This window comes from Lytechinus pictus, chromosome 6 (genome assembly GCF_037042905.1).
Source record: "Lytechinus pictus isolate F3 Inbred chromosome 6, Lp3.0, whole genome shotgun sequence".
NCBI classification, from domain to species: domain Eukaryota; kingdom Metazoa; phylum Echinodermata; class Echinoidea; order Temnopleuroida; family Toxopneustidae; genus Lytechinus; species Lytechinus pictus.
The window spans coordinates 4,014,303-4,041,676 of NC_087250.1; the positions used below are offsets into that span (position 1 = coordinate 4,014,303).

Sequence of the window (27,374 nt, forward strand, 5' to 3'; positions counted from 1 at the left end):
TTTTTTAGGAATTTAGAGGAAAAAGTATGATTATATATGCATACTAATTATGCATAAAATAGCATAATCACTAAATAGCAGTTTGCGTGAGATAAATTACTATACAATTTTGTAGATTATGTCCAGGACAACCTGCGTGCCAATTTTTGGCGCAATCAATGGCCGAGATCTCAAGGGGGGCTGGGACCCCCCCCCCCCCCCCCCCCCCGCCCCCGCCAGATTAACTCCCAATATACCCCGGCCTAGATAGGGTTAAAGCAAAAATAACATTGTTAAAAAAGTATGTGCATATGTTGGCAAGTAATCCATAGGCCTGTTACTGGGCTAACATGATTACACAAGCGCCCAGTTGAATACTTTCGTAGGTCTAGTTTGTTTTTACAAATTTACCTCATTCAATTGACCTTTATTAAAAACACATTATTATTCTGAAGTGGACAACATTTTTAATGAAAATATTATTGATTATTATATAATAAATCGCAAAGATTTACTTGACCATGTTGGCACACGAAAATATTTTCAATTTTTTTACAGGGGTTTTCAGGAAAAACCATCTCTAAAATGAAGTCTCGAGCAACCTATGAGTGAAATGCGCATGCGTAAGCGAGGTATTTTCGTTCTTCCACGTAGCGTGGCCTAGATGGTGGCCGCCCACGTGATTTTCCACTCTCGACCAATCAGGAACGGTTTTGAATTGAGGAGCGTTGTTGGATAAATGCTCGTATCGGGCGTTCTCATTGGACCGTGCTTCGTATGAATGTTTGGGCGTGTTATGACAAATTAAACCTCTTTCTGTCCTCTCCTGCGATGGTTCTTCAAATCTGTTGAAAGTTTCATCTGTTGTATATAAAAAGCACATGCATAAACAGGATAATGATAAGAACAAAAACAATAATGATAATCATAAATAGTAATAGTAATAAATAATACTAATGATACTATTAACGATCATGATATATATTCTCATTAGCCAAGAGTATACCCTTCAGTTCTTATCATACATGTTAACCGTTTTCCTAGCGGGGCCTGCATAACATCATTGTTATACTCTTCCCCGTTTTAATATGCCAAAGATCATGAACATCATTTACTAACAAATAAGACCGAGTGGAATAATGGATATTTGATGGGATCGGCTCAGCAGCCTAACTGGAAAGTAGACAAGAAAAAATAATGGGCTAAATGGTAATTAAACAAAACGGTTAACAGACTTAATGTTTGTAGACGAACTCCTAAGATGAAATCAAACTGAAATAATATTAACTTATAAAAAAATGTATATTTTTAAGGGTGTTTTTTAATGTTCTACTTTCCATTATGCGCTTTTATTTAATTGGAATTAAAAAGAAGAAGAAGACGAGGAGGAAGAATGATAATTATGTCCTTTGTTTTACTTATGATAAATATCAAACATTGTACCTTCCTCAATTTATATTGTTTGTATAAGTTTTATTTGCAATATCATTGTAATTATTTACCTCCATTTTATTTTGTTCTGTGAAAATGAATTAAACAAAATATGAAATTTGAATTTGAAGAAGAGTGAAGTTGATGATGATGATGTATTGAGTATTTAATCGTGCATAATACATATACATATAGATAAGCATGATTGTGCCAGATGCACTTCTTTTAGGGGAAAACACACATAAACAGAATAAATACAAATTAAAAAAAACATGAAATGAGAGAGTAAGTAAAGAGTGTTTGGCACTGAGTATATAACTGTATGTACGTCACTCATTAATTTCAGAGATTATAGAGATTTTTTCAACTTAAATCCTAAACGAGTTTAGAAAAGTTGGTGGCAGTAGACCATGCGGCAAGCCAGTTCGTAGTTCCTTTCTGCGCATGATCAAAAGATTCTACGCATGATCAGAGGAAGGTCATTTGTACTAAAGTGACATGGTGGTTTAAAATCTAATGAGATAAGCACCAACTTTGATGTCTTGATTATTCATATATTCTTTTGAATTGTGGTTTTCATTTACATCCACAAAAAACATGTGCAACATGCTCTGATATGCATTCAAAGTAGGTATGCAACAAATACCTTCATAAAGTGTTCATTGGTGTGCTATTCTAGTCACCTGGTCTATTCAATTTCTTTATCCTGCTATGTAAGGCAAGCTTACGTAAAATCTTGCTTTGAAATCTGCCTATCATAATGAAAGAAATGAAAGGTCATTTGACCAAAATTGTCCATGAGTAACTACGAACTGGTCTATTACAATTTAACGTAAGGATATCTACCTTGGCAACAGTCTTCACGTAGCGTTGCAAGTGTAGCATTCATCCTGGCTTCAAACTGGATGAGATCAGTCTTGTGGAGAAGATACTGCTCTAACATCAGATGAAGGATATGGAACGAGCCTAAAAACAAACCCAAAAAAAAAATCTCGTTTCATTGTACTCTCTTTGATTCTTGCCCCTCCCCTCACCTCCCCCATCATCATCTCTCTCTCTCTCTCTCTCTCTCTCTCCTTCACACTCTCTCTCTCCCACTCCTTATGTTTCTTTCTCTACCCTATTATCATCTTTCGTTTTCTTTCTAACTTTTCCTTCTCTTGACTCTCATCCCCTCCCCTCTCTTTCAGTGTAAACTAAGTGTTTACATGATCGAGGATGGGAATCTATTTACATATGTAAATTACGTGTGAGGGTGTGGAATAGCTAAATTGTGGGTTTGTAGGGGTGTGTGTGGGTGTTTGTATTTTTGATGTGTGTGGAATATATTTTGAACGTTGGTCCACGCACGGGTATATATTTATCATCTATACACACTTATTACGAAATACTCCATTCCAATTTCATTTATATTTTTTTTCATCTCATAATCAGTGTGTCATTGGTTTCACCACATAATGATATTAATGTTTATTTCTCAATTTAGGGGCGGAACGGCAATAGTTTTTTATTTCTTTTTTTGGGGGGGAGAAATGTTAATATTTTTTGGTTTCAAATGAAAAATCGAAAAACATGTCGTTTTTTTTCGTTGCAACCATGCAATGTCTCCCTTTTGACTTTTTGTTTCGCGGCTTTTCTAAGCTTCATCTATTATTTATCAACCCCCCTTTGTCTAAATAATTATGCATCGTCTGCCAAAGATTCTAGATTGATATAACTATGCCATAAATTTGTCTCACATCAAGTCGTGACTGTGTTGATTAGGATATCCAAAGTTTCCTCAACTTAGATAAATGCATCACTACACAAAATAATACTAATAGTGAAAATGTCTCCTTTGTTATTTTTATCTGACATTAGGCTCCTTTTCAAATATTCCATTATAAATCTTGTCTAAAGAAATAAAACCAGGTATACATAATTATTTTTCATAGACGATTGATAAAAAAAAATGTACTCAATCTTTTCTTCTATATTTAGAATTATTTCAAATAGTTACAACGAAAATAATTAATATTAGAATCATTGTTTTATGGGAAATATCAAAATTGAGAAGCCTACCAAAGCTTGGCGCGCTACCAATGGTCAAGTCCCGGATGACCTTTGACGTGAATGTTGACCAGGTCAGCAAGAACTTCCGGGTCGAGTCGATTATTTTCTCAGGATGATTTTTGGTGGGCTGGACATGGAAAGAAAATGATGAAACTGATTGACAAAACGGCGAATTGTAAGGTTACATGACATTCGCTCCGGCGACAATTGCTGTGATGGAAAATCCAAATTACCGCCCTTTCACACGGTAAAAAAAAAATCGTAATTTGAATGATGATTCCAGTGAAAATAAGGCTAATGACGAATGTTTAGCGAGTGTGAAACCAAAATAGAACATGATTAGAATCACGAACGCTAATCATAGTCACGATTACAATGGAAATATTACAACTGAAAATAGTAGGGGGGCACAGCAATATCAAATGCCCCCTCTACTATTTTGGGTCTTTTATGATGGTAAGAAATACATAATTGAAAATCGAAATAAAGCATGTATTTTAGGACAAGATGACCTTACTTTTGGGATAACTTTTTTTTTTTTCCTTGTCAAATTTATTTTCGTCGAAATGACCTTAATTTTGGGGTGATAACCTTTTTTTTTTTGGCTTGTCAAATTTTCCAGCCCCTTGTCCCCCCTACCTTTTGGGAAAGATTTCTGCCCCTTTTTCTGAACCAAAATCTCTATTACAACCGTAAGTCTAAATACATCGGGATTTTGTCCAATGTATGACCCATTGCATGATCGAGATGTAAGCGTGCAGTCTTTATAAAAATTGTTTAGAAAAACAAATAAATATTGTAGGTGGTGGAACCGTTTCTCGCTTGTGGGCCAATTTACATTTCCTCATCGGATGATTCTTGGTTGGCTGGATATAAAATGAAAGTGTAAACTGGCAAATCGGTGATTTGAAATACATCCGGATTTTTCCACTATATGATTAAGATGTAGGCCTATTGGAATTTTCTCCCTGTTTTTATTTATTTTGATTTATTCATTTTTTTAAATCTAGAAACTGGGTAACTATATGTTAGTTCAAAACATTTCTTTCCACAACCGCCCGGTATTTTCTAATATGAGCTCTATATAGATACACATCACAGACTCTCAGTGTAGTGGCAATATCTGGGAACCGTTCATACAGATTTGCAACTATACAGACGCAGTTCAAAATTGAAATGCAACTACTTGCGCTTGATCACGTGTTGTAATTAAGCCCATGGCATTTCTGAAATAGGCCAGTGACATTTAAAACTGTCGAATCTCCATTTTACAGCATTCACCATCTCAACAAAAACGGTTACAGGGCACACACCCAGTGGCGTACCGTGGGTCACGGCATTGGGGGGGCACCAGCAAAAATTTTGAGTCACTAAGTGAGCGCGCGAAGCGCGCCCAGTTGCCAGGTATACCTAATAGAGACATTTTAAGGACAGTGCCATTAAACGGATATGTCTCTCACTGGTCAAATAATGCGAGCGCGAAGCGCGAGCTTAAAATATTTAAAATTTTTGATATTTAGACCTAAAAAGGGACATTATAATCAATCTTTTGTAATCATGATATGTACCTGTCTCGCTAAATAATGCGAGCGCGGAGCGCGAGCTGAAATTTTTGTAAATATTGACCCCCAAACAGGAAGATTTTAAGGACTATATTTTAGGAATCCATTAAGTGTATACACATCTCACCATAGTCATCTTATGCGAGTGCCAATAAGCGCTTGCTGATTTTGTTAGAATTACATCTTAACCTGCACATAAAGCACTTGTAATCATTATTAACATATTCAAATCTTGCGAGCGCGAAGCGCGAGCTGAAAATTTGGGAAATTCAGACCTGAAGAGGGGCATTTTAAGGCTTGTTTGTAGAAATTCACGAAGACCATACGTAGTTCACTAACCAAATGATGCGAGCGCGAAGCGCGAGCTGAAAATTTTTGATATTCAGATTAGAAAGAGGGACATTTAAGGACTGATTCTAGGAATTCATGGAGAGCAGACATATTTCACCAATCCACTACTGCGAACGTAAGCACGGAAAGGAAATGTTTTATTTCAAGACCTTAAAATGGGGCAATCACTTTAAGTAGTCATGAAAAAGAAGCATAGGGCCTACTATTGTACATAAAACAATAACTCGAAGTGCGAGGAAATATATTTTGCAGTTTGGTGTATATTGACTTGAAAACGGGAGGTTTTAGTATAACAGGATTATATATCTCGGTAAACAGACAATGCGAGCACCAGGAACAATGAAGACATAGGCCCTGAGCGAATTATGTTTCATAAAGTTATGAAAAAAATGTTTCTTATGTAAATAACATAACATAATTATGATGAACAATTATAATGAACAATAATGTCTTCTTTCCCACTTCGTTTCTCTTCCTTACTCCCTCTTTTTCTCCTTTTCCCCGTGTTTTTTTTTTTTTTTGGTCAGCCGATTGGGGGGGGGGCACGTGCCCCCCCATGCCCCCCCCCCCGTAGTTACGCCACTGCACACACCACTAACTGTTTCCCCATAGACTCATGTGTTAAAAATCGCCAAAAATAAGTCTTAGAAATGACATCATCCACACCTTTATCATTTGGGAATGTATCCAATATCCTTCAAACGCTAAAGATATGAAAAGGTGTTTTTCAATATTTTTTCGCGCTACAGGGGCTCAAACCAAGACTACGTGCAAACTTGGTTGCAGTCACAGTGCTCACTGGGTTTCTTGGGCAACTAATTAAGTTCCCATAAAACCAAGCATTGACAAATTACTGCTCTCCCATGGGATTGAACAGATCCAGTATTAATCCCTCTCTATGCCCATATGAAAAAAAAATGTTCAGATATGCACCGTTGATTTTATATGAATATTTTTCCAACCATTACGTCATTTTACGGGTACGGGTCTAGAGGGGATTCCCGAAATTGCCGGATCCTATTATATAGTGGTGTGCGCCCTACATGGAATTTCCTCCTACGATATTTGCTCCCGTCTCGCAGAGGGCATGTGGGTTTAGAGTTAGGATTGCAATAGCGTTTTTGGTTCAGAATAAAGTATGGATTACTTGGGTTTATTTAGTTTTGGATGTTAGCTAGGTGTCACCTTTGGATTAACGTGTCGATATGGCGGAGAAGATAGTCATGGAACCACAAGAATTTCAGGATAAAATACTTTCACTCTTCTCTTCCAGAAGGGATTCGGGACATTATAGACTCTATCTATATGTACACTGGTTGGGCTCTTGCCCCCCCCCCCCATAAATAACTAAACAAATAGATAAATAAATAAAAAATTTAATAAATAAATACAAAATAAAAAAAATACAACCGAGAAAAACAGGGGAAAAGGAGAGAGAGAAGGGTAAAATATTAATTTTTTTCAGAATATTATGTCAAGATCTATCAAAAAATCGATATTTCTTAATAAGAATGTCGAAATTTTCGCTCGCTTCGCTCGCACTTTTATATTATTTTTTTAAAATACATTTTACGTGATACGCCATATCTCATCCCTTCAAAAATTTTGGCTCATTACGCCACTGAACATGTATCCTGCTAAACTTTTCATCCTTTATACTCGTATTTTCCCTGCCCGTTTCTATCCCTTCTCCTTTTCTTTGCATTGTATTTTTCTTTATATCATATCTGCAGGCGTATTAATTGCGCCACAGGCTTTCCTTACAGACACTTACGCCAACTTATACATTACATTCCTTATGACAAACTGATTTTCTTTGAATTTATGCTGACAAAAATAAAGAAATTACTTTTGTAAAATTGAAAAAATAAGTGTTATTATGAAATGAAAGAAGATTAAAATCATAACATGTCCAAGTTAGAATCCTTCACAGCATGTGTTGAGACGATTGTAGGTCTGCATTGTTCGAAAAATCCGGCCACTAATACTCTTACCGCCCTTCCACACGGTAAAAAAAAATCGTTATTTGAATGATGATTCCAGTGAAAAATAAGGCTAATGACGAATATTTAGCACTTGTGAAACCAAACTAGAACATGATTAGAATCACGAACGCTAACCATAGTCACGATTAAAATAGCAATCATCATTACAATGATGATTCAAGATTCACGTGTGAAAAGGCCCATAGACTGGTCAGTAAGTCATAATTACAGATAATTAGAGAGGATCAGGTGCCATGAGTAAAAATGCACTTCTGAATTGTGTTAAAGTTACTTCTGCAGCTGCGTTGACAGCGCTGATTTCACCAACAGTTAAATCATCACAAATTAACTCATTGACTAACTGAAAATTTGTTTCCAGAAGGTTTTGTACAGGAAACCACCATGTTCCAGTATGCAATGGGTTAATGCATGTCATGTTACATTTTTATCGTACATTTTGGCTTTGATGTGAGAACATTGAGGGGTGTGGATGCGTGTATGTATGTGTGTGTGTGTGTGGGGGGGGGGGACCGGGGGTACTAAAAACCGGGGCAGTCTATCCCTATTTCGTTTCTCAAATGGCTACCAATTACAACAGATGGCGCTATTAAAATAGGTTTGAAATAGCCAAATACTATTAAGCGACTTTTTTAAAAGAGGATTTTCCCCCGAATGTTTTATTTTCCCTTATATGCACTTTTATTTCAATTGGAAATACATATAGGATATACTGTTGTTGTTTTTTATGGGATGCATTTGAACCCCATATGTGTAAGATAATTTTTGTTTCAATTATTTTCTTTACAAATCGAATTCGGTCTAAAGGTGCTTCGGCCCTTTTGGAAATACGCTCTCAATTTATATACACCCCATATATTCCCAGTCACATGTGATCTACTATTGAATTGAATTGAATTCATTTATTTTCTATTAAAAATATGCAAAATCAAGAATAAACAAACAAATATTATAAAGTATAAAAATGAGACATTAGACAAGTGACGTATCATACTTCAAAGAATCCAAATAGTTCGTCTGATATATACATATTTGGAAAATTGATTGCCCGGGCGTCGATTAAACGTTGCACAAAATTTGGTGGAGCGGTTGTAAGCGTTTTACGAGCGGACACGGGATTGCTGGAACGGTGTCGGGCGTTCAAGCAGCGATTCATTGCGGTGATGCACTTTGGTTTGGCGTTCAACGCTTGCGTCACTGCTAGACCAACGCTAAAGCAACAACAGCGTTGCACCACTAAGGCATGCCCATATGTTCAATTTGTTTCCCCCATTTTGTGCGCGGTGACGAGCGTTGTCGATATTCGGCCCCCTCTCCCTACCGTTCAAGGAACGCTCCAACAAAGTTCGGGCGGTGTGACCGAGCCTTACTGGTCCAAAACTTAAGATGGCCCTCAAATCCTGAACTTGTACCTTAATGACGAAAGTTTCTACCACTTTATCCATCCAATCAGTGAAGTGTCCTAGAATGACGTCATCATCCAGCATCTTTTCGAACTCGTCGCATTCTGTATAAAACAAGTATTTATCAGTTTCGTACAACACGCTCTGAATTTATATCATTATTTATAACTATGCAACATTTCTTTGTCTGGCATTTCTGTGGATACAAACGTTTTTTTCAAATAATATCATCTTCTCCTCCCACACCCACGCACTTCCACGCCCACACCTAACCTCACATACACGCACACCCGTAGGCATACAGACACACACACCCTCACACCTATCCTCACATACACGCACACCCGTAGGCATACACACACACACACACCCTCACTCCTATCCTCACATACACGCACACCCGTAGGCATACAAACACACACACCCTCACACCTATCCTCACATACACGCACACCCGTAGGCATACAGACACACACACCCTCACACCTATCCTCGCATACACGCACACCCGTAGGCATACAGACACACACACCCTCACACCTATCCTCACATACACGCACACCCGTAGGCATATAGACACACACACCCTCACACCTATCCTCACATACACGCACACCCGTAGGCATACAGACACACACACCCTCACTCCTATCCTCACATACACGCACACCCGTAGGCATACAGACACACACACCCTCACACCTATCCTCACATACACGCACACACGTAGGCATACACACACACACACCCTCACTCCTATCCTCACATACACGCACACACGTAGGCATACAGACACACACACCCTCACACCTATCCTCACATACACGCACACACGTAGGCATACACACACACACACCCTCACTCCTATCCTCGCATACACGCACACCCGTAGGCATACAGACACACACACCCTCACACCTATCCTCACATACACGCACACCCGTAGGCATATAGACACACACACCCTCACACCTATCCTCGCATACACGCACACCCGTAGGCATACAAACACACACACACCCTCACACCTATCCTCACATACACGCACACCCGTAGGCATACAGACACACACACCCTCACACCTATCCTCGCATACACGCACACCCGTAGGCATACAGACACACACACACCCTCACACCTATCCTCACATACACGCACACCCGTAGGCATACAAACACACACACACCCTCACACCTATCCTCACATACACGCACACCCGTAGGCATACAAACACACACACACCCTCACACCTATCCTCACATACACGCACACCCGTAGGCATACAGACACACACACCCTCACACCTATCCTCACATACACGCACACCCGTAGGCATACAGACACACACACCCTCACACCTATCCTCACATACACGCACACACGTAGGCATACACACACACACACCCTCACTCCTATCCTCACATACACGCACACACGTAGGCATACAGACACACACACCCTCACACCTATCCTCACATACACGCACACACGTAGGCATACACACACACACACCCTCACTCCTATCCTCGCATACACGCACACCCGTAGGCATACAGACACACACACCCTCACACCTATCCTCACATACACGCACACCCGTAGGCATAGAGACACACACACCCTCACACCTATCCTCGCATACACGCACACCCGTAGGCATACAGACACACACACCCTCACACCTATCCTCACATACACGCACACACGTAGGCATACAGACACACACACCCTCACTCCTATCCTCACATACACGCACACACGTAGGCATACACACACACACACCCTCACTCCTATCCTCACATACACGCACACCCGTAGGCATACACACACACACACCCTCACACCTATCCTCACATACACGCACACCCGTAGGCATACAGACACACACACACCCTCACACCTAACCTCACATACACGCACACCCGTAGGCATACAGACACACACACACCCTCACACCTATCCTCACATACACGCACACCCGTAGGCATACAAACACACACACACCCTCACACCTAACCTCACATACACGCACACCCGTAGGCATACAAACACACACACACCCTCACACCTATCCTCACATACACGCACACCCGTAGGCATACAAACACACACACACCCTCACACCTATCCTCACATACACGCACACCCGTAGGCATACAAACACACACACACCCTCACACCTATCCTCACATACACGCACACCCGTAGGCATACAAACACACACACACCCTCACACCTATCCTCACATACACGCACACCCGTAGGCATACAAACACACACACACCCTCACACCTATCCTCACATACACGCACACCCGTAGGCATACAAAAACACACACACCCTCACACCTATCCTCACATACACGCACACCCGTAGGCATACAAACACACACACACCCTCACACCTATCCTCACATACACGCACACCCGTAGGCATACAAACACACACACACCCTCACACCTATCCTCACATACACGCACACCCGTAGGCATACAAACACACACACACCCTCACACCTATCCTCACATACACGCACACCCGTAGGCATACAAACACACACACACCCTCACACCTATCCTCACATACACGCACACCCGTAGGCATACAAACACACACACACCCTCACACCTATCCTCACATACACGCACACCCGTAGGCATACAAACACACACACACCCTCACACCTATCCTCACATACACGCACACCCGTAGGCATACAAACACACACACACCCTCACACCTATCCTCACATACACGCACACCCGTAGGCATACAAACACACACACACCCTCACACCTATCCTCACATACACGCACACCCGTAGGCATACAAACACACACACACCCTCACACCTATCCTCACATACACGCACACCCGTAGGCATACAAACACACACACACCCTCACACCTATCCTCACATACACGCACACCCGTAGGCATACAAACACACACACACCCTCACACCTATCCTCACATACACGCACACCCGTAGGCATACAAACACACACACACCCTCACACCTATCCTCACATACACGCACACCCGTAGGCATACAAACACACACACACCCTCACACCTATCCTCACATACACGCACACCCGTAGGCATACAAACACACACACACCCTCACACCTATCCTCACATACACGCACACCCGTAGGCATACAAACACACACACACCCTCACACCTATCCTCACATACACGCACACCCGTAGGCATACAAACACACACACACCCTCACACCTATCCTCACATACACGCACACCCGTAGGCATATAGACACACACACACCCTCACACCTATCCTCACATACACGCACACCCGTAGGCATACAGACACACACACACCCTCACACCTATCCTCACATACACGCACACCCGTAGGCATACAAACACACACACACCCTCACACCTATCCTCACATACACGCACACCCGTAGGCATACAGACACACACACCCTCACACCTATCCTCACATACACGCACACCCGTAGGCATACAGACACACACACCCTCACACCTATCCTCACATACACGCACACCCGTAGGCATACAAACACACACACACCCTCACACCTATCCTCACATACACGCACACCCGTAGGCATACAAACACACACACACCCTCACACCTATCCTCACATACACGCACACCCGTAGGCATACAAACACACACACACCCTCACACCTATCCTCACATACACGCACACCCGTAGGCATACAAACACACACACACCCTCACACCTAACCTCACATACACGCACACCCGTAGGCATACAAACACACACACACCCTCACACCTATCCTCACATACACGCACACCCGTAGGCATACAGACACACACACACCCTCACACCTATCCTCACATACACGCACACCCGTAGGCATACAAACACACACACACCCTCACACCTATCCTCACATACACGCACACCCGTAGGCATACAGACACACACACCCTCACACCTATCCTCACATACACGCACACCCGTAGGCATACAGACACACACACCCTCACACCTATCCTCACATACACGCACACCCGTAGGCATACAAACACACACACACCCTCACACCTATCCTCACATACACGCACACCCGTAGGCATACAGACACACACACACCCTCACACCTATCCTCACATACACGCACACCCGTAGGCATACAGACACACACACACCCTCACACCTATCCTCACATACACGCACACCCGTAGGCATACAAACACACACACACCCTCACACCTATCCTCACATACACGCACACCCGTAGGCATACAGACACACACACCCTCACACCTATCCTCACATACACGCACACCCGTAGGCATACAGACACACACACCCTCACACCTATCCTCACATACACGCACACCCGTAGGCATACAAACACACACACACCCTCACACCTATCCTCACATACACGCACACCCGTAGGCATACAAACACACACACACCCTCACACCTATCCTCACATACACGCACACCCGTAGGCATACAAACACACACACACCCTCACACCTATCCTCACATACACGCACACCCGTAGGCATACAAACACACACACACCCTCACACCTATCCTCACATACACGCACACCCGTAGGCATACAAACACACACACACCCTCACACCTATCCTCACATACACGCACACCCGTAGGCATACAAACACACACACACCCTCACACCTATCCTCACATACACGCACACCCGTAGGCATACAAACACACACACACCCTCACACCTATCCTCACATACACGCACACCCGTAGGCATACAAAAACACACACCCTCACTCCTATCCTCGCATACACGCACTTTTTTTTTTTTTTTTCAATATGTTTTTATTAAGGATTTCATTCAAATGAATTACATAAACTGCAGATAAATACAAAAAAAATACAAATCTTCATTTCATATCAACAAGGATATGCAAAAAAAGTACATATATATTTACCAAGAACTGAAGCAAATAAGGACGGAATGAAACTCCTTAAAACTATACTTTTATATCTGAAAAAAAAATAATAACTCAACTGAGTCCCCAACCCTCTATGTATTTCAATAATAATTAATGTTAAATGGCTATACAAATGATTTGCAGGAAAACAGAAATCAACCTAAATGTATTATCATTGCATCCCATTTTGAATCAAGCTTCAACATAACTTTACATGATTATACACACACCCACCTTAACACCCTTACACACATGCACATACCACGCATACGTAAACAAACATAATATATACAAATCTGCATAATGAACGTTTAACATTTTGGCGCAATAGGATACAGAAAGAAAAAAACCCTGCAAATCATATTGATACAAGAGAAGGGGAAATTGAAAAGAACTAGTAAAAAGAAAAAAAAAACATCAACATTCACACAAGGATTCACACTCGCACCACACTAGACACATCCCACCTGTTCACATTCAAATCCCTTTTCACCTTCAGTTCATCCCATTTCTGCAAATGTAAACTTAACTTGCCTGACTTCGTTGCCAGGCCTCTTTCTTCTTCTATACAACCCGTTATATATTTGTGTATTTTAATAAATGACGGTACCCGGCCTTCAGCTCTGGAATTAAAAATTGCATATTTAATAAAAAGAATAACAGAATTGACACATTTAATTCTACAAGAATTTCCAGGTAACCCTAAGAATATTTCCCTCCAATTCAAAGTTCTTAATTCAGCTAAACAAAAATGATCAATACAAAATTGCCAAAGAGGTTTAACTTTTATGCAATCCATGAGTATATGAAAGTACGATTCAGTTTTTGTACAACCAAACGAACAATAATTATCTCCCACGAAACCAAATCTCATCAAATGTTCTTTTGTATATATTGCTCCATGTAAAAGCATAAACTGAAATTCCCTTTGTTTTCTTATAAGAGTTGTACTCCTGATATATTCAAATAATTTACAAATTTCTACATCAGTAAAATCAAAATCACTGTGACCATCCTTAAGTGTTAACTTGTATAGCTCTTGTAGCTTAGTAATAAACAAGTTATAAATTGTTTTTGATTTAATTACTTCAAAAGCTGTTTCCTGTTTTCCAATATTCATACTTATCCCAAAGTCTACCAAATCAATTTTTTTAAACTTTATTAAACTATTAAAATTTTTCCAGCTTGCTGGTATAACGTGCACAATATCTATTATTTGGAGAAGTTGATTTGCGGTAATACCGAGATTTCGAAAAAAAGTCACAGGCTTCAAGTGGCCATTATCAAAGATTTGATCAACGCTAAATATTCCTTTATTAAAAAGATCATTGTCAAAAATTGTTTTACCTTTTATACAAATATGTTGATTATTGAATATAATAGGGTTAACCTCCTCTTCAGAATAACGAAATCTTCTTAAGTCTTGCCAAGCCTTCATCATTTCTGAATAAAATGGGGGCATTTTTATATTTAATTTTGAAGTGTCAAAGTCACATAGAAACAGAAATCTCCCCCCAACTGATCGAAAATAAAAATCAAAATACAACTTCCATCCTGCATCTCGTTCTCCGTAAAGTAATCGTTTAAGCCACATTAAACGTTGAGACTTTACAAACAACTTAAAATTCATCATTTTTAAACCCCCTTGTGAGTAATCCTGGTACATTATAATTCTCTTTATCCGATCTTTTCCGGACCATAAAAATTCAAGTGTGATCTTTTCAACCTCAGCATACAACCACTGAGGAACCACTATTAGTGACGAAACAAAGTTTAGCCTTGACAATGCATATGTTTTTAACAAGTGAATTTTCCCCATAAGTGTGAGATCCCTTTGTTTCCACCATCCCAACAGTCTTTTTATTTTACTAAGTATTTCTTTGTAATTCATGTCTTCTTTTATTATAACATTAAGAGAAAAGTAAACACCTAAAATTTTAATATGCTGCACAAAATTCCCAAACAACTGTGTCTGAGGTCTGTCATTATCCCGACCCATCCACAAAATATTAGTTTTTCCTTTGTTTATTTTTAGACCACTAATTTTCTCGAATTCTTCAAAAAGGTATTGAAGACGATCTAAAGAGTGTGTATTTTTAACAAACAATGATATATCATCAGAATACAAAATTTGCTTTATTTCACGGTTCTGAAATTGAATTCCTTCAACCTGTCTGTCTTTCCTTATTGCCAGAGCAAGTATTTCAATACAGAGCAGAAACAAATATGGGGAGAGGGGATCCCCCTGTCTTACCCCTCGCTTTATATCAAAATAACCGGAAGAAAACCCCCCATTCATAACACTACTAGTAATATCCGAGTATAAAACACGGACCCACGAACAGAATGAGTGCCCAAATCCAAATAGTTTAAGGATCTTAAAAAGAAAATCATGTGAAACAGAATCAAAGGCCTTTTCAAAATCAACAGTGATTAAATATCCAATATTTTTTTAAATTAGATTGATATAACATATCATCTATTAATCTTACACCATCCCCAATGTTTCTATCTTTTACATAGCCAACTTGATCATTGTGAATTATCTCATTTAGTATACCTTTTAATCTTTTTGCTAAAACCTTTGACAATATTTTGTAATCCACATTTAAAAGTGTAATTGGTCTAAAATTTTGGATATATAATGGATCTTTATCTTTTTTTTCCAATAACGTTATCACACCTTGCTTTTGTGAGGTTGTCAGTTTTCCCCTTTCATATGTTTCATTTAAAACATCTACCAAAAGTCCCCCTAATAAATTCCAAAAAGTATAATAAAACTCTACCGTAAAACCATCGTTACCAGGGGATTTATTATATTTCATTTCTTTTAAAACATTTAAACATTCATGAATACTTATTCTACCTTCACATATATTACAACTTTCTTTACTTAATTGAGGAATATCCTTAAGGAACAAAGAATTTTCATTAACAATAGCTTCACTCAATGAGTATAAGTTTTCATAATACGTTCCAATCTTCTTCAATATTTCCTTTCTATCCTTAATGATGTGATCATCGTCATCATATAATTCTTTTATCACACTTTTCCGTTTATTAGACTTCAATAACTGTTCAAAATATTGTGTTTTTTGTTCTCCTTCCTCAAACCAAACTGCCCTTAGGCATACGCACACCCGTAGGCATACATACACACACACCCTCACTCCTATCCTCGCATACACGCACACCCGTACATGTATAGGCATACACACACACACACACACACTCACTCACTTTCCCACACCTATAATCGCATACACGCACACCCGTATAGGCATACACACACCCTCTCATCCCCCCACACCCCTACTAATCAGTCTAGAATAAAATGTAGGCAGCTATAATCCGTGTTAAGTGTTGATGTCGAATTTGATTTTAAATTAAGGGGTGGCAGGGGTCGTCATTCTATTATACATATTTTAAAATGTGAACTTAAAGGTCAAGTCCACCCCATGAAAATGCTGACTTGAATAAATAGAGAAAAATTCAACTAGCATAGTGCTGAAAATTTCATCAAAATCGGATGCAAAATAAGAAAGTTATGACATATTAAAGTTTCGCTTATTCTTCACAAAACAGTGATATGCACAACTAGGTGAGGCAGTCGATGAGGTCCATCACTCACTATTTTTTTTGTTTTTTATTGTTTGAATTATACAATATTTCATTTTTTATAGATTTGACATTAAGGACAAACTTGACTGAACTATATAGTATTAAACAATGCTAATTCCACATGTTCAGGGATGAATTAATTGTTGTATCACTTGACAATGAGGAGAAACTTAGAATATTTCATATTTTATATAATAAAACACAAAATAAATAGTGAGTGGATGACGTCATAGTCTTCTCATTTGCATACCAGCCAGGATGTGCATATAATTGTTCTCTGAAATTAAGCGGAAGTTTAAAATGTCATAACTTTCTTATTTTACATCCGATTTTGATGAAATGTACAGTGTAATGCTTGTTGGATTTTTCTCTTTTTATTCAAATCAACTTTTTGTTGGAGTGGACTTGTCCTTTAAATGTAATTTATACATGATGATAAAATAACAATGTAGGCCTATGTGTTATCAAATAGTATGCTTGGTCTTTCTTAAAACACTACACTGACACACACACACTTATTCATTCAAACACCATACAACACACGTACCCTTACACCTACACATCCTCACCCTCACACACACTACCCTGGTTGTACACACACTCACAAACGCGCGTGCACAGAATTTAGAGAATTTATAGTTCTGAAAACCCATTCTGATCATTCTGATTGCTCGACGGTAAGAAAGTTTGAACGCTCTACTGGGAACACACATTTCTTTCCTAAAAGCCATATAAAACAGATGAGATTTTAATCGTATTCCTATTCTAGCAATTTAGAAAATTAGAAACCTTATTCAACCAGAATACAATGCTGATCAACATCACAGTCAATTTTTAGAAAACACACAAGAAACATATCCACAATTCAGATCCAATGCTACCTTCTTAAAAAAAAATCCTGAAATCATTTGACTAATTTATTCATTACTTAGTAAGGACCAGTTACGGTAGTCAACGTAGCACAGTTCTAAAAGAAAGTGCCTTTTCTCCCATTAACTCCTGTTATTTTCAAGGAATAAGTAAAACATGGATTTACGTACCATTCAGGATTAAATTGTACAAGCATCTTGTTTCCTTTGCACACAGCACTGAAACAGTTTGCCTGCTAATGCTGTCTAGATCTAGCAATGACCAATCATCGCTCATCTGGAGTATGACGTCACTTGACTGTATCACCGTTTTCGCTGCCTGCAAACCATATAATGATAATAATGATATAAAAATATATATTATTAAGAATATATACTAAAAATACAATGATGATAGATATGCAGAATTGATGATAATAATGATTTGTAATTGTTTGTAAATTTGATCTTTTAGTGAAATATTTTAACACATAAACATGCAAAATAATTATAACTATAGTTAAAACAATAAGGTTCTGATAATAATCAAAATGACAGTAATAATAGTAAGAACAATAATAATAATATTAATATTAATAATGATAATAATAATAATAATGATAATAATAACAATCCAATAGTTGTGAAGGAAACATTTCTCAAAGAGAATTAGAAGAAAACAGAAAACAAACCCATTGACTGTTGTTAGGCTAATAACACAAATGCTTCCCATGATTCTGAACAAATGTAAAAGCATTTTTGCATCAAAAAGAAGCAACCAAAAAACATAAATATGTACCAAATACCTGAGCTAGATGATTCAAAGTCATTTGCTTTTCCAAAAGGAAACTGAATCGAGCAGCTTCTGCATTAAACAAAAATAGTAATAAAACAAGATATAGCTACATATCAATTTACCATTATTTTGTACCATAACTCTTTCGTCGATAATAAAATTAGAGAGAAGGCGGAAGAAAAGGGGAGGGAATAGGCTGAGTGGTGGTAACCGGGAAGGAGGAACGTGAACATAATACAAATATTCTTCGTTTTATTGGTTGTATGTGGGTTTATTGAGCACCTAAAAAAACACTTAATCTCTCTAAGTAAGTCTATTGATCCAATGCTTGATCTGAAACAAAGAAAGAAATGGATATTGAAAAGTCGTAACACCTCTGACGAACAACAACGGAAAGAGAAAGAGCGAGAGGGGGAGAGGGGCGGGAGAGGAGGGGGGGGGGGCAAGAACACCTATAGTATCCGGTAATTCTCAAAGATAAAATATTGAAAGGGGTCATGAATTGTATTATACTGATTAACAGATCTGTTACCCATATTTTGCTTTTATATTTTACGAAAAAACATATTTTGCCCCCCCCCCCTGTCCTTCAAAAAACGCGCGCCCAGACCCCCATCTCCAATTTTTGCTAATCCTTCTCACATCATGGCCTTTATCTCCCATGCCCTCATCCAGGGGCGGATCTAGGATTTTCCAAAAGGGGGGGCAAATTTTTCCGAGGAAAAATTTGACAAGCAAAAAACAAAACACACACACACAAAAGAGGTCTTCACTTTCCAAGCGGGGGGGGGGGGGGCACGGACCGACTGTGCCCCCCCTGGATCCGCCACTGCCCTCATCATACTCCGAACACCACATTCCTGATGCTATAGCAACCAACACAATCCTACTTCAAAACCGACCGAAAGTTTATCATTGGTTTTAACTTAAAGGGATACTCCGGGCTGAATATATTTAAATCTGAATAGATAGAGTAAAATTCGCAAAGCAAAATGCTGAAAATTTCATCAAAATTTAAATGACAAATAACGAAGTTATTGAATTTTAAGGCTTAGCGATATATTGTGAAAACAGTCATTTACCCGTCGTAATGAATATTCTTTAGGTGGGCTGATGATGTAACATCCCCTTCTTTTCATTTCCTTATGTTATTACATGAATTCATAATTGTTTCATTTTTTTCAAACACATGTGCATGGTATGTCTCGCTTGTAATGAAATAAGTGTCAGCAATGAATACCTAATGCATTAAATCAGTTGTCATTCAATTTTTTTAATTCTTGAGTAGAAAAGAATTGAATAAATCTTATTTCATATAATAAAATACAAAAGAACAAGTGGGGATATGACATCATCAGTTTGCTCAATGAATCTTCACGAAGACATGCCTAGAACTGTTTCACCGGAATAATGCAAATCTTTGAAATGCCATAACTTTGTTATTCTTTGTCCGATTTTGATCCAAATTTCAGTGTTTTGTTTGTCTGATTTTTCTTTATCTGATCAAATCATATTCTTTTCAGCCTGGCGTACCCCTTTAATTGGTATGGACATGGGCGGAAATCCCAGGGGGGACAGGGGGGACGTGTCCCCCGTACCAAAAATAGTAGGGGGGGCACAATATCAAATGTCCCCCTACTATTTTTGGTCTTTTATGATGGAGAAATATGCATCATTCACATTCGAAATAATACATTTATTTTGGACTAAATGACCTTACATTTTGGGTAAAAACCTTCTTTTTTGGGGCGGGGCTTGTCAAATTTTCCAGAGAGACTAAACTAAGATGAGGGGAAGACTTGGAAAATAAAAAGAATCTTTCATGTCACTATATGAAATTTTCGCTCGCGCTCGCATTGCCTGTCAGGTGATTTTTCAATATGGAGCTTAAATATCAAGTTTGGAAGTCATTATACATTACACATTTCAACTCAGAAATCGACCTTTGTAAAAGTGACAGCTTCATGGTCTGAATATTGACATTTTCTGCTCGCACTGAGCGCTCGCAAATTTCGAATTAAGTACCTATTATTTTTGTGTATTCCATTTAGTTTGAAAAAAAAATCAAGTCTGGTTGTCAAAACGTATCAGATAGCGCTGGCTACTCGCTCGCATTTTAATTGGCGATTTATGTATGTCTCAATATTGGTTTTCATGACTGTTTATCAAAGATTTTGGCTGGCGATTTGCGCTCGCATTAATGGTTAAAAAATATTTTGACTGATGCATTCTATTAATAATTACAAAATTGCTTGAAATGTCCAGTTTTCAGGCCATAATATCATCAGATTTCTCGCCCTCATTAGGCATTAATAAATAAGATATTAATAATTTAACGATTAAATTGTCCCTTTTGTTTCATCTCGCGCTTAGCAAGAGGAATAAGAAGATTTTCATATGACATGTCCCAATTAAGGATGTCCCGGTCCTATGTCAAAACTAGAATGACAATGAAAAATATCAGCTCTTTATTAAGTGCGATCCATATCCACCTCACAATTTTCCTACAAAGTGCTTAAAATATATAGCTGAAATTGACTCTTTTTCAGATTTTTCATGATAAAAGAGGTATAGAATGCCTAGATTCTAGGTCTAAATCTGAAACACGCGCATGTTTATTCAGATATTCAACTTGTTCTCTATTCAAATCATTATCCAGTTTCAGATCACAATATCAAAAATTTTCTGCTCGCGCTTTGTGCTCACATTATTAATGTAGAAAGATCCCCTATTACTCATCCTTTTCATGATTTACAAAACATGAATAGAGTGTCCCGTTTTTAGGTCTAAATCTCGAATTTTTCTGCTCGCGCTTCGCTTGCATCAATCGGTTAGTTATATAGCTACCCTGTTCACGATTACGAAAATTGATTAAAATTTTCGATTCTTTTTGTAGAAATGTCAACAATTTTCAGTTCGCGATTCGCGCTAGCATTATTGATTGTTGAAATATGAAACGTCCTCATGGCTAAGTGCAAGCAGTCCTTAACAAGTACCTTTTCGATCAGTTCAAATAAAAAAAAAACATTTCATGGCAGCACTTTGCACTCGCATTAATGTAAGGACCGGGTATAAGGAAGGCCCCCAATTACTCATCCTTTTCATGATTTGCAAAACATGAATAGAGTGTCTCGTTCTTAGGTCTAAATCTCAAAATTTTCCGCTCGCGCTTCGCGTTCGCATCAATTGTTTAGTTATATACCTATTATATGTTTCAGTTACAAAAAGTGCTTAGAATTTCCATTCTTTAGGCAAAAATTTCAAAAAAATGTAAGCTCGCGCTTCGCGCTCTCATTATTTGATTGTTGAAATATGTAACGTATTCATGGCTAACCTGTTCCATCACTTTCCATCTGCTCGCACTTCGCGTTTGAAGTAATTATTTAGTTGCATATACATATTTTTCAGGATAACAAACATTGCCCAGAATGTTCAAATTTTAGGAAAAAATACATAAAATCCCCCCCCCAAAAAAAAAAAATTGCTCGTGCTTCTCGCTCGCATTACATAGATAATGATTATGATATTATATGTTTATGTTGAATTATAAGAATAAAGCTGAAAAGTGGCCATGAGGACTACTCCTTCAATGAAACAAACAAAAATCATCTTCGAGCGTCCGATGGGGGATTAACATATGGCTGGAAAAAAAATCGCACCCCCCCCCCCATTGGCGAAGGCTGGATCCGCCCATGTTAATTGTCCCCCCTACCTTTCGGGACAGATTTCCGCCCATGGGTATGGAGTCTGTTGCGTTCGTGTGACAGTGACATCTGCTCTGTGCGACTCTTCTTTAGCTATCAGAGCCCGATTTCAGGCGTTCCAAGTAAGATGGGCGTGAAAGGTCAGTCGTCTTTATTGTCTTATTATGTTACTAATCCAGCAAAAGACAACATGCATCGACTCTTAATATTGGCCGCCGTTATTTTGTTACTGTTCATATTTGCTTCAGCTAAAGCTGGTGAGTACAATGTGCCAATATAGTCCAGGATAGAAGAGGCATAACCTTGTTTTCCATATTTACAATATTTTGTGATGGTTTCTTGTCAATTCGAGGGTGCTGATTACGAATCTGAATGATGCCACTCGTGTAACCTTGAGCATTTCCCGCAAATCGGCAAAATCCAATATGGCCGCCAAAATATGCATATTACCCATGAAAATCATAAAATTGCCAGCAAATTGGCTATAAAATGTATGTAATTGTGTTGCAGGAGTGTAATACTATCTGAAAAAATAATTTTTTGGACAAAATATTTATTTCTCGATATTAAAAATGGCCACCACAGACCTCTGTATACTCTATTATGTACAATATGAATAGGGAAAATTAATTTTTCACAAAAATTATCACTAAATCGCAAGTAATTGTGATCTATGGACGACGTAATATATGAAAATCATCAGTGCTAACACGATATATCATTTATTATGTTATGTATTTTTATTGTATTTAATATTCAAAATAGCTGCCACTGGCCCAAATAGTATTATTTTCTATGGCAAAGGGGCCAACAAAAATCGCAAGAGTGAGCACTAAAATGCATATTATTACGAGAAACGAGTGGAATACTGACTAAAAACGCAATTGCTAACGAAATATATTATTTAATATGCCATGTATGTGATAAATGCTGTATTTTGATATTCAAAATGGCCGCCAAAGGTCCTAACAGTATTATGTACAATGATAAAAAGAGGACCAAAGAAATCAGAAGAGTGAGCACTGAAATGCATTTATTTGTGATGAATAAATGTCCCAAATTACAATGTACATAGTACTTTTTAGGACCTATGGCAGCTATTTTGAATTCCAAAGTACAGCATTTATTACCTCCATGACCAATATGTAATGTATTTATTTAGAAATCATATTTAAGACAATATTTTTACTCATACATCACAATTACATGCATTTTATGATTCTCACTCTTGTGAAAAGTAAATACCTTATACGCATGTTACATAATTTAGTTAGGGCTTGTATCAGCTATTGAATGTCAAAATACAGTATTTATCACTTACATGGCAGAAGAAATGCTATATTTATAAAAAAAAAATCATGTTTTCAAATAATGTTTTATCATACAACAGGATTTTATGGATTTCATAGTCAAGTCAATCCAAATTCTTACAAAATTACATCTCCCCATTTCCATTGTAAATAATACTGTTAGGGCCTATTTTAGGGGCCATTTTGAATTTCAAAATACAGCATTTATCTCATGCATGACAAAAAAATGATGTTTCACTAGAAAACATGTTTTCAGACATTATTTTACTCGGTGATCACAATTACATGCATTTTATAGTTCTTACTCTTGTGAAAATTAATTTCTCCAATCGCATTGTACATAATGTATAATACGCCTATGGCGGCAATTTTGAATGTCAAAATAAAGCATTTATCACATAAATTGCATTTATATTTCGTTAAAAATTATGTTTTTAGCCAGTATTCCTCTCGCCTATCTTATTACTACTAATATGCATTTTAGTACTCACTCTTGTGATTTTCTTTTGTCCCCATTAACATTGTACATAATACTGTCAGGGCATTTGGTGGCTTTTTAAATATTAAAATGCTTCATTTATTACATACATGACATAACAAATTATACATTTCGTTAGCAATCATGTTTTCATCCATTATTTCACTAAAAATCACAATTACTTGCATTTAGTGCTCACTTTTGTGAAATGTATTTTTCCCCTTCATATTGTACATAATATAGAATACAGGGGTCTATGGCGGCCATTTTGAATATCGAGAAAATAATTTTTTTGTCAAAAATTGTTTTTCAGAGAGTATTTCACTCCTGCAACACAAACACATACATTTTATAACCAATGTGCGGGCAATTTTATGATTTTCATGGGTAATTTGCATAGTTTGGAGGCCATATTTGATTTTGCCAATTTGCGGAAAATGCTCAAGGTTACACGAGTGGCATAATTCAGATTCGTATTCAGCACCCTCGAATTGACAAGAAACTATAAAAAATATTGTATATATGAAAAAACAAGGTTTGGTAAATTTTCTATGGGGCCTATCCTTGACTAATATTTTTGCAAACTTAAAGGTCAAATTCACCTCAGAAAAATGTTGATTTGGGTCCATAAAGAAAAATCAGACAATCAAAATGCTGTCACATGCAAAGGAGAGAATCGATGATGTCCCTCACTCACTATTTCTTTAGTTTTTTATTGTTTGAATTATGCAATATTTCTCTTTATACAGATTTGACAATAAAGACCAACTTGACTGAACCATAACATGTTAATGGCAATTCTACAAGTTCAGGGAGAAATAAAACTTTGTTTCAGAGAATGAGGAGAAAATTAAAATATTTCATATTTCATATAATAAAATACAAAAGAAATAGTGAATGGGTGATGTCATCAGTTCCCCCATTTGCATACTAACCAACAGTGCATGTATCTGTTCTGTGAAATTAAGCGAGATTTAACAATGTCCTAACTGTCTTATTTTACATCCGATTTTGATGAAATTTTCACTGTTATGTTTGTTGAATTTTTCTCTTTTTATTCAAATCAACTTTTTTTGCTAGGGTGGACTTGTCCTTTAACTAGCAATCCATGTCCTCAGTGTCTTTCTCTGTCTGTCCTTCTCTGTCGTCAATTTAATTCATGTTTTTTTTTAAATTCATTTTCGATAAATGAAACCGAAGATCCGCCATTGACCCCCCCCCCCCATCTTTAAGACTCATTCATATCCGTTTGGTAACTCTGTTACACTTTAAAAGCACTGAGTTAAATTCTACCCAAAACTGGGTAGAAAGGGAACATGCATGTTTGCTGTGTATTTTCCCCCCCCCATATTTTTCAACGCAACATTGAGTTTTGCTTTTTACAAAATCAACATGCATGTCCCTATTTTACCCAATATTGGGTAAACTTTTTTTTATTGTATTGACACTGAATTTTTTGCTGATTTACTTGTATAGTGTAAAAAAACAAATCATGAGCAATCCATTTGCAAAAAAAAAAAAACATTTGCAAAAAAAACCCCGTTTATTCGGACATCATTTTCTCTACCAAAATTCGGGGACAAAATCTTATTAAAAGACATTCCATTATCTAAGGAAAAACCAACCTTTGGTTGTTATGTTTGAATTTGTTTTCGCTTGATAAAGACAATAAGATGTTTGACGATATTTATAGCATACACCTTTACCATGTTTTTGATGTATGAAAAACATGCGCGTTACCATGAATACTGCATGCATGTATGCAATAAATTCTGTTACTACCTTTTCATAGTTCATGCAACCCTGAAACTGTAAATTATTATCATCAACTTATTTCAAATGCACATTACTCTAGTTTGGGGCGAGTAAAAATGGATTGGAATAGAAAAGGTCACGTAAAGGCCAAAATAATGGTGTGGGTAGTAAAACTATTCTTTTTTGACGTGATTATTCATTTTACCCATGTAGGCAGTTCAGATGACAGTGACGGGTGTCCTCCAGTCGTTCGGTTTGGGAAGGAACTGAAGCAAACGCCTACTTATCGCAGAGATACCAAACGCTCTTATGGAAAGCCTGGCACTGAGTCTAGCCATGAAGTGAAAAAGAAGTCTTGTGAGATATCTGGTGAATTCTCTTCTTAAGCCCCGCTTTATTGTTTCAATATATCTCAAATTGGTCGAAAATCGGAAGAAACTATCTCCTCGATTGTCTTAATGGGCCCATTTATGACTAGACACTCAAAGCCAACAATAAGTCCCCCAAAATGAACTTTTAGATTTCATCGGGTTTGAAGAAAAGCACTTCCTAAGCTTTAGAATGATGTATAACTTGCCAAAATTGATCGAAAAATAACCTACACAAGAATTCGATTCAACTTATCGAGAGCTTCAGAAGGGAGAAAACAACAATTGAAGTTGGGACATCACTAATTTAAAAGCATGATAAGTGCACCCTGCACAATCTCTATGACACTTCAAATTAGTCCGCAAAAAAACTTGTGTAAAAAAATGTATCCTGTTTTCTATTCAACTTAACAACTTGAAATTTGGACAGTGTAGAGAAGACGAATTATTTTTTTTAATAGACATTCTCACCACCAAAGACCTATTTTGGCTATATACAGTGAACCTTTCCTGATAAATTATTGTTGGTTTGGAGGTGAGGAGTCACATTAAAAAATGATAAGTATTGGATTCATTGAATGCCCTTATTGGAAACAACATAGTTCGACAGAGTGTCAACAAATCGTCAGAACGTGAAAATCTTCCATGTTGATAGAGTAACTGTCTTAAATTGGGACTTGTTTCTAGCATCAAGACTTCATACTGTGTCATACTAAACGATTTCCATACGGGCGTTGTGTGTAATACCTAGTA

At 37.8% G+C, this 27,374-nt stretch overlaps 1 protein-coding gene across 1 annotated transcript; it reads right to left on the reverse strand.

Annotated features, from left to right (window-relative positions):
* Nucleotides 1-559: 559 nt before the first annotated feature.
* LOC129263555 (transcription factor RFX4-like) lies at nucleotides 560-19,040 on the reverse strand. The gene is made up of 6 exons (XM_064100629.1): nucleotides 19,017-19,040; nucleotides 18,403-18,550; nucleotides 8,791-8,885; nucleotides 3,472-3,589; nucleotides 2,257-2,376; nucleotides 560-840 (listed from the first exon to the last, which is right to left on the reverse strand). The coding sequence occupies exons 1-6, from the start codon at nucleotides 19,038-19,040 to the stop codon at nucleotides 560-562; spliced, it is 786 nt and encodes a 261-aa protein (XP_063956699.1).
* Between the last annotated feature and the right edge of the window lie 8,334 nt (nucleotides 19,041-27,374).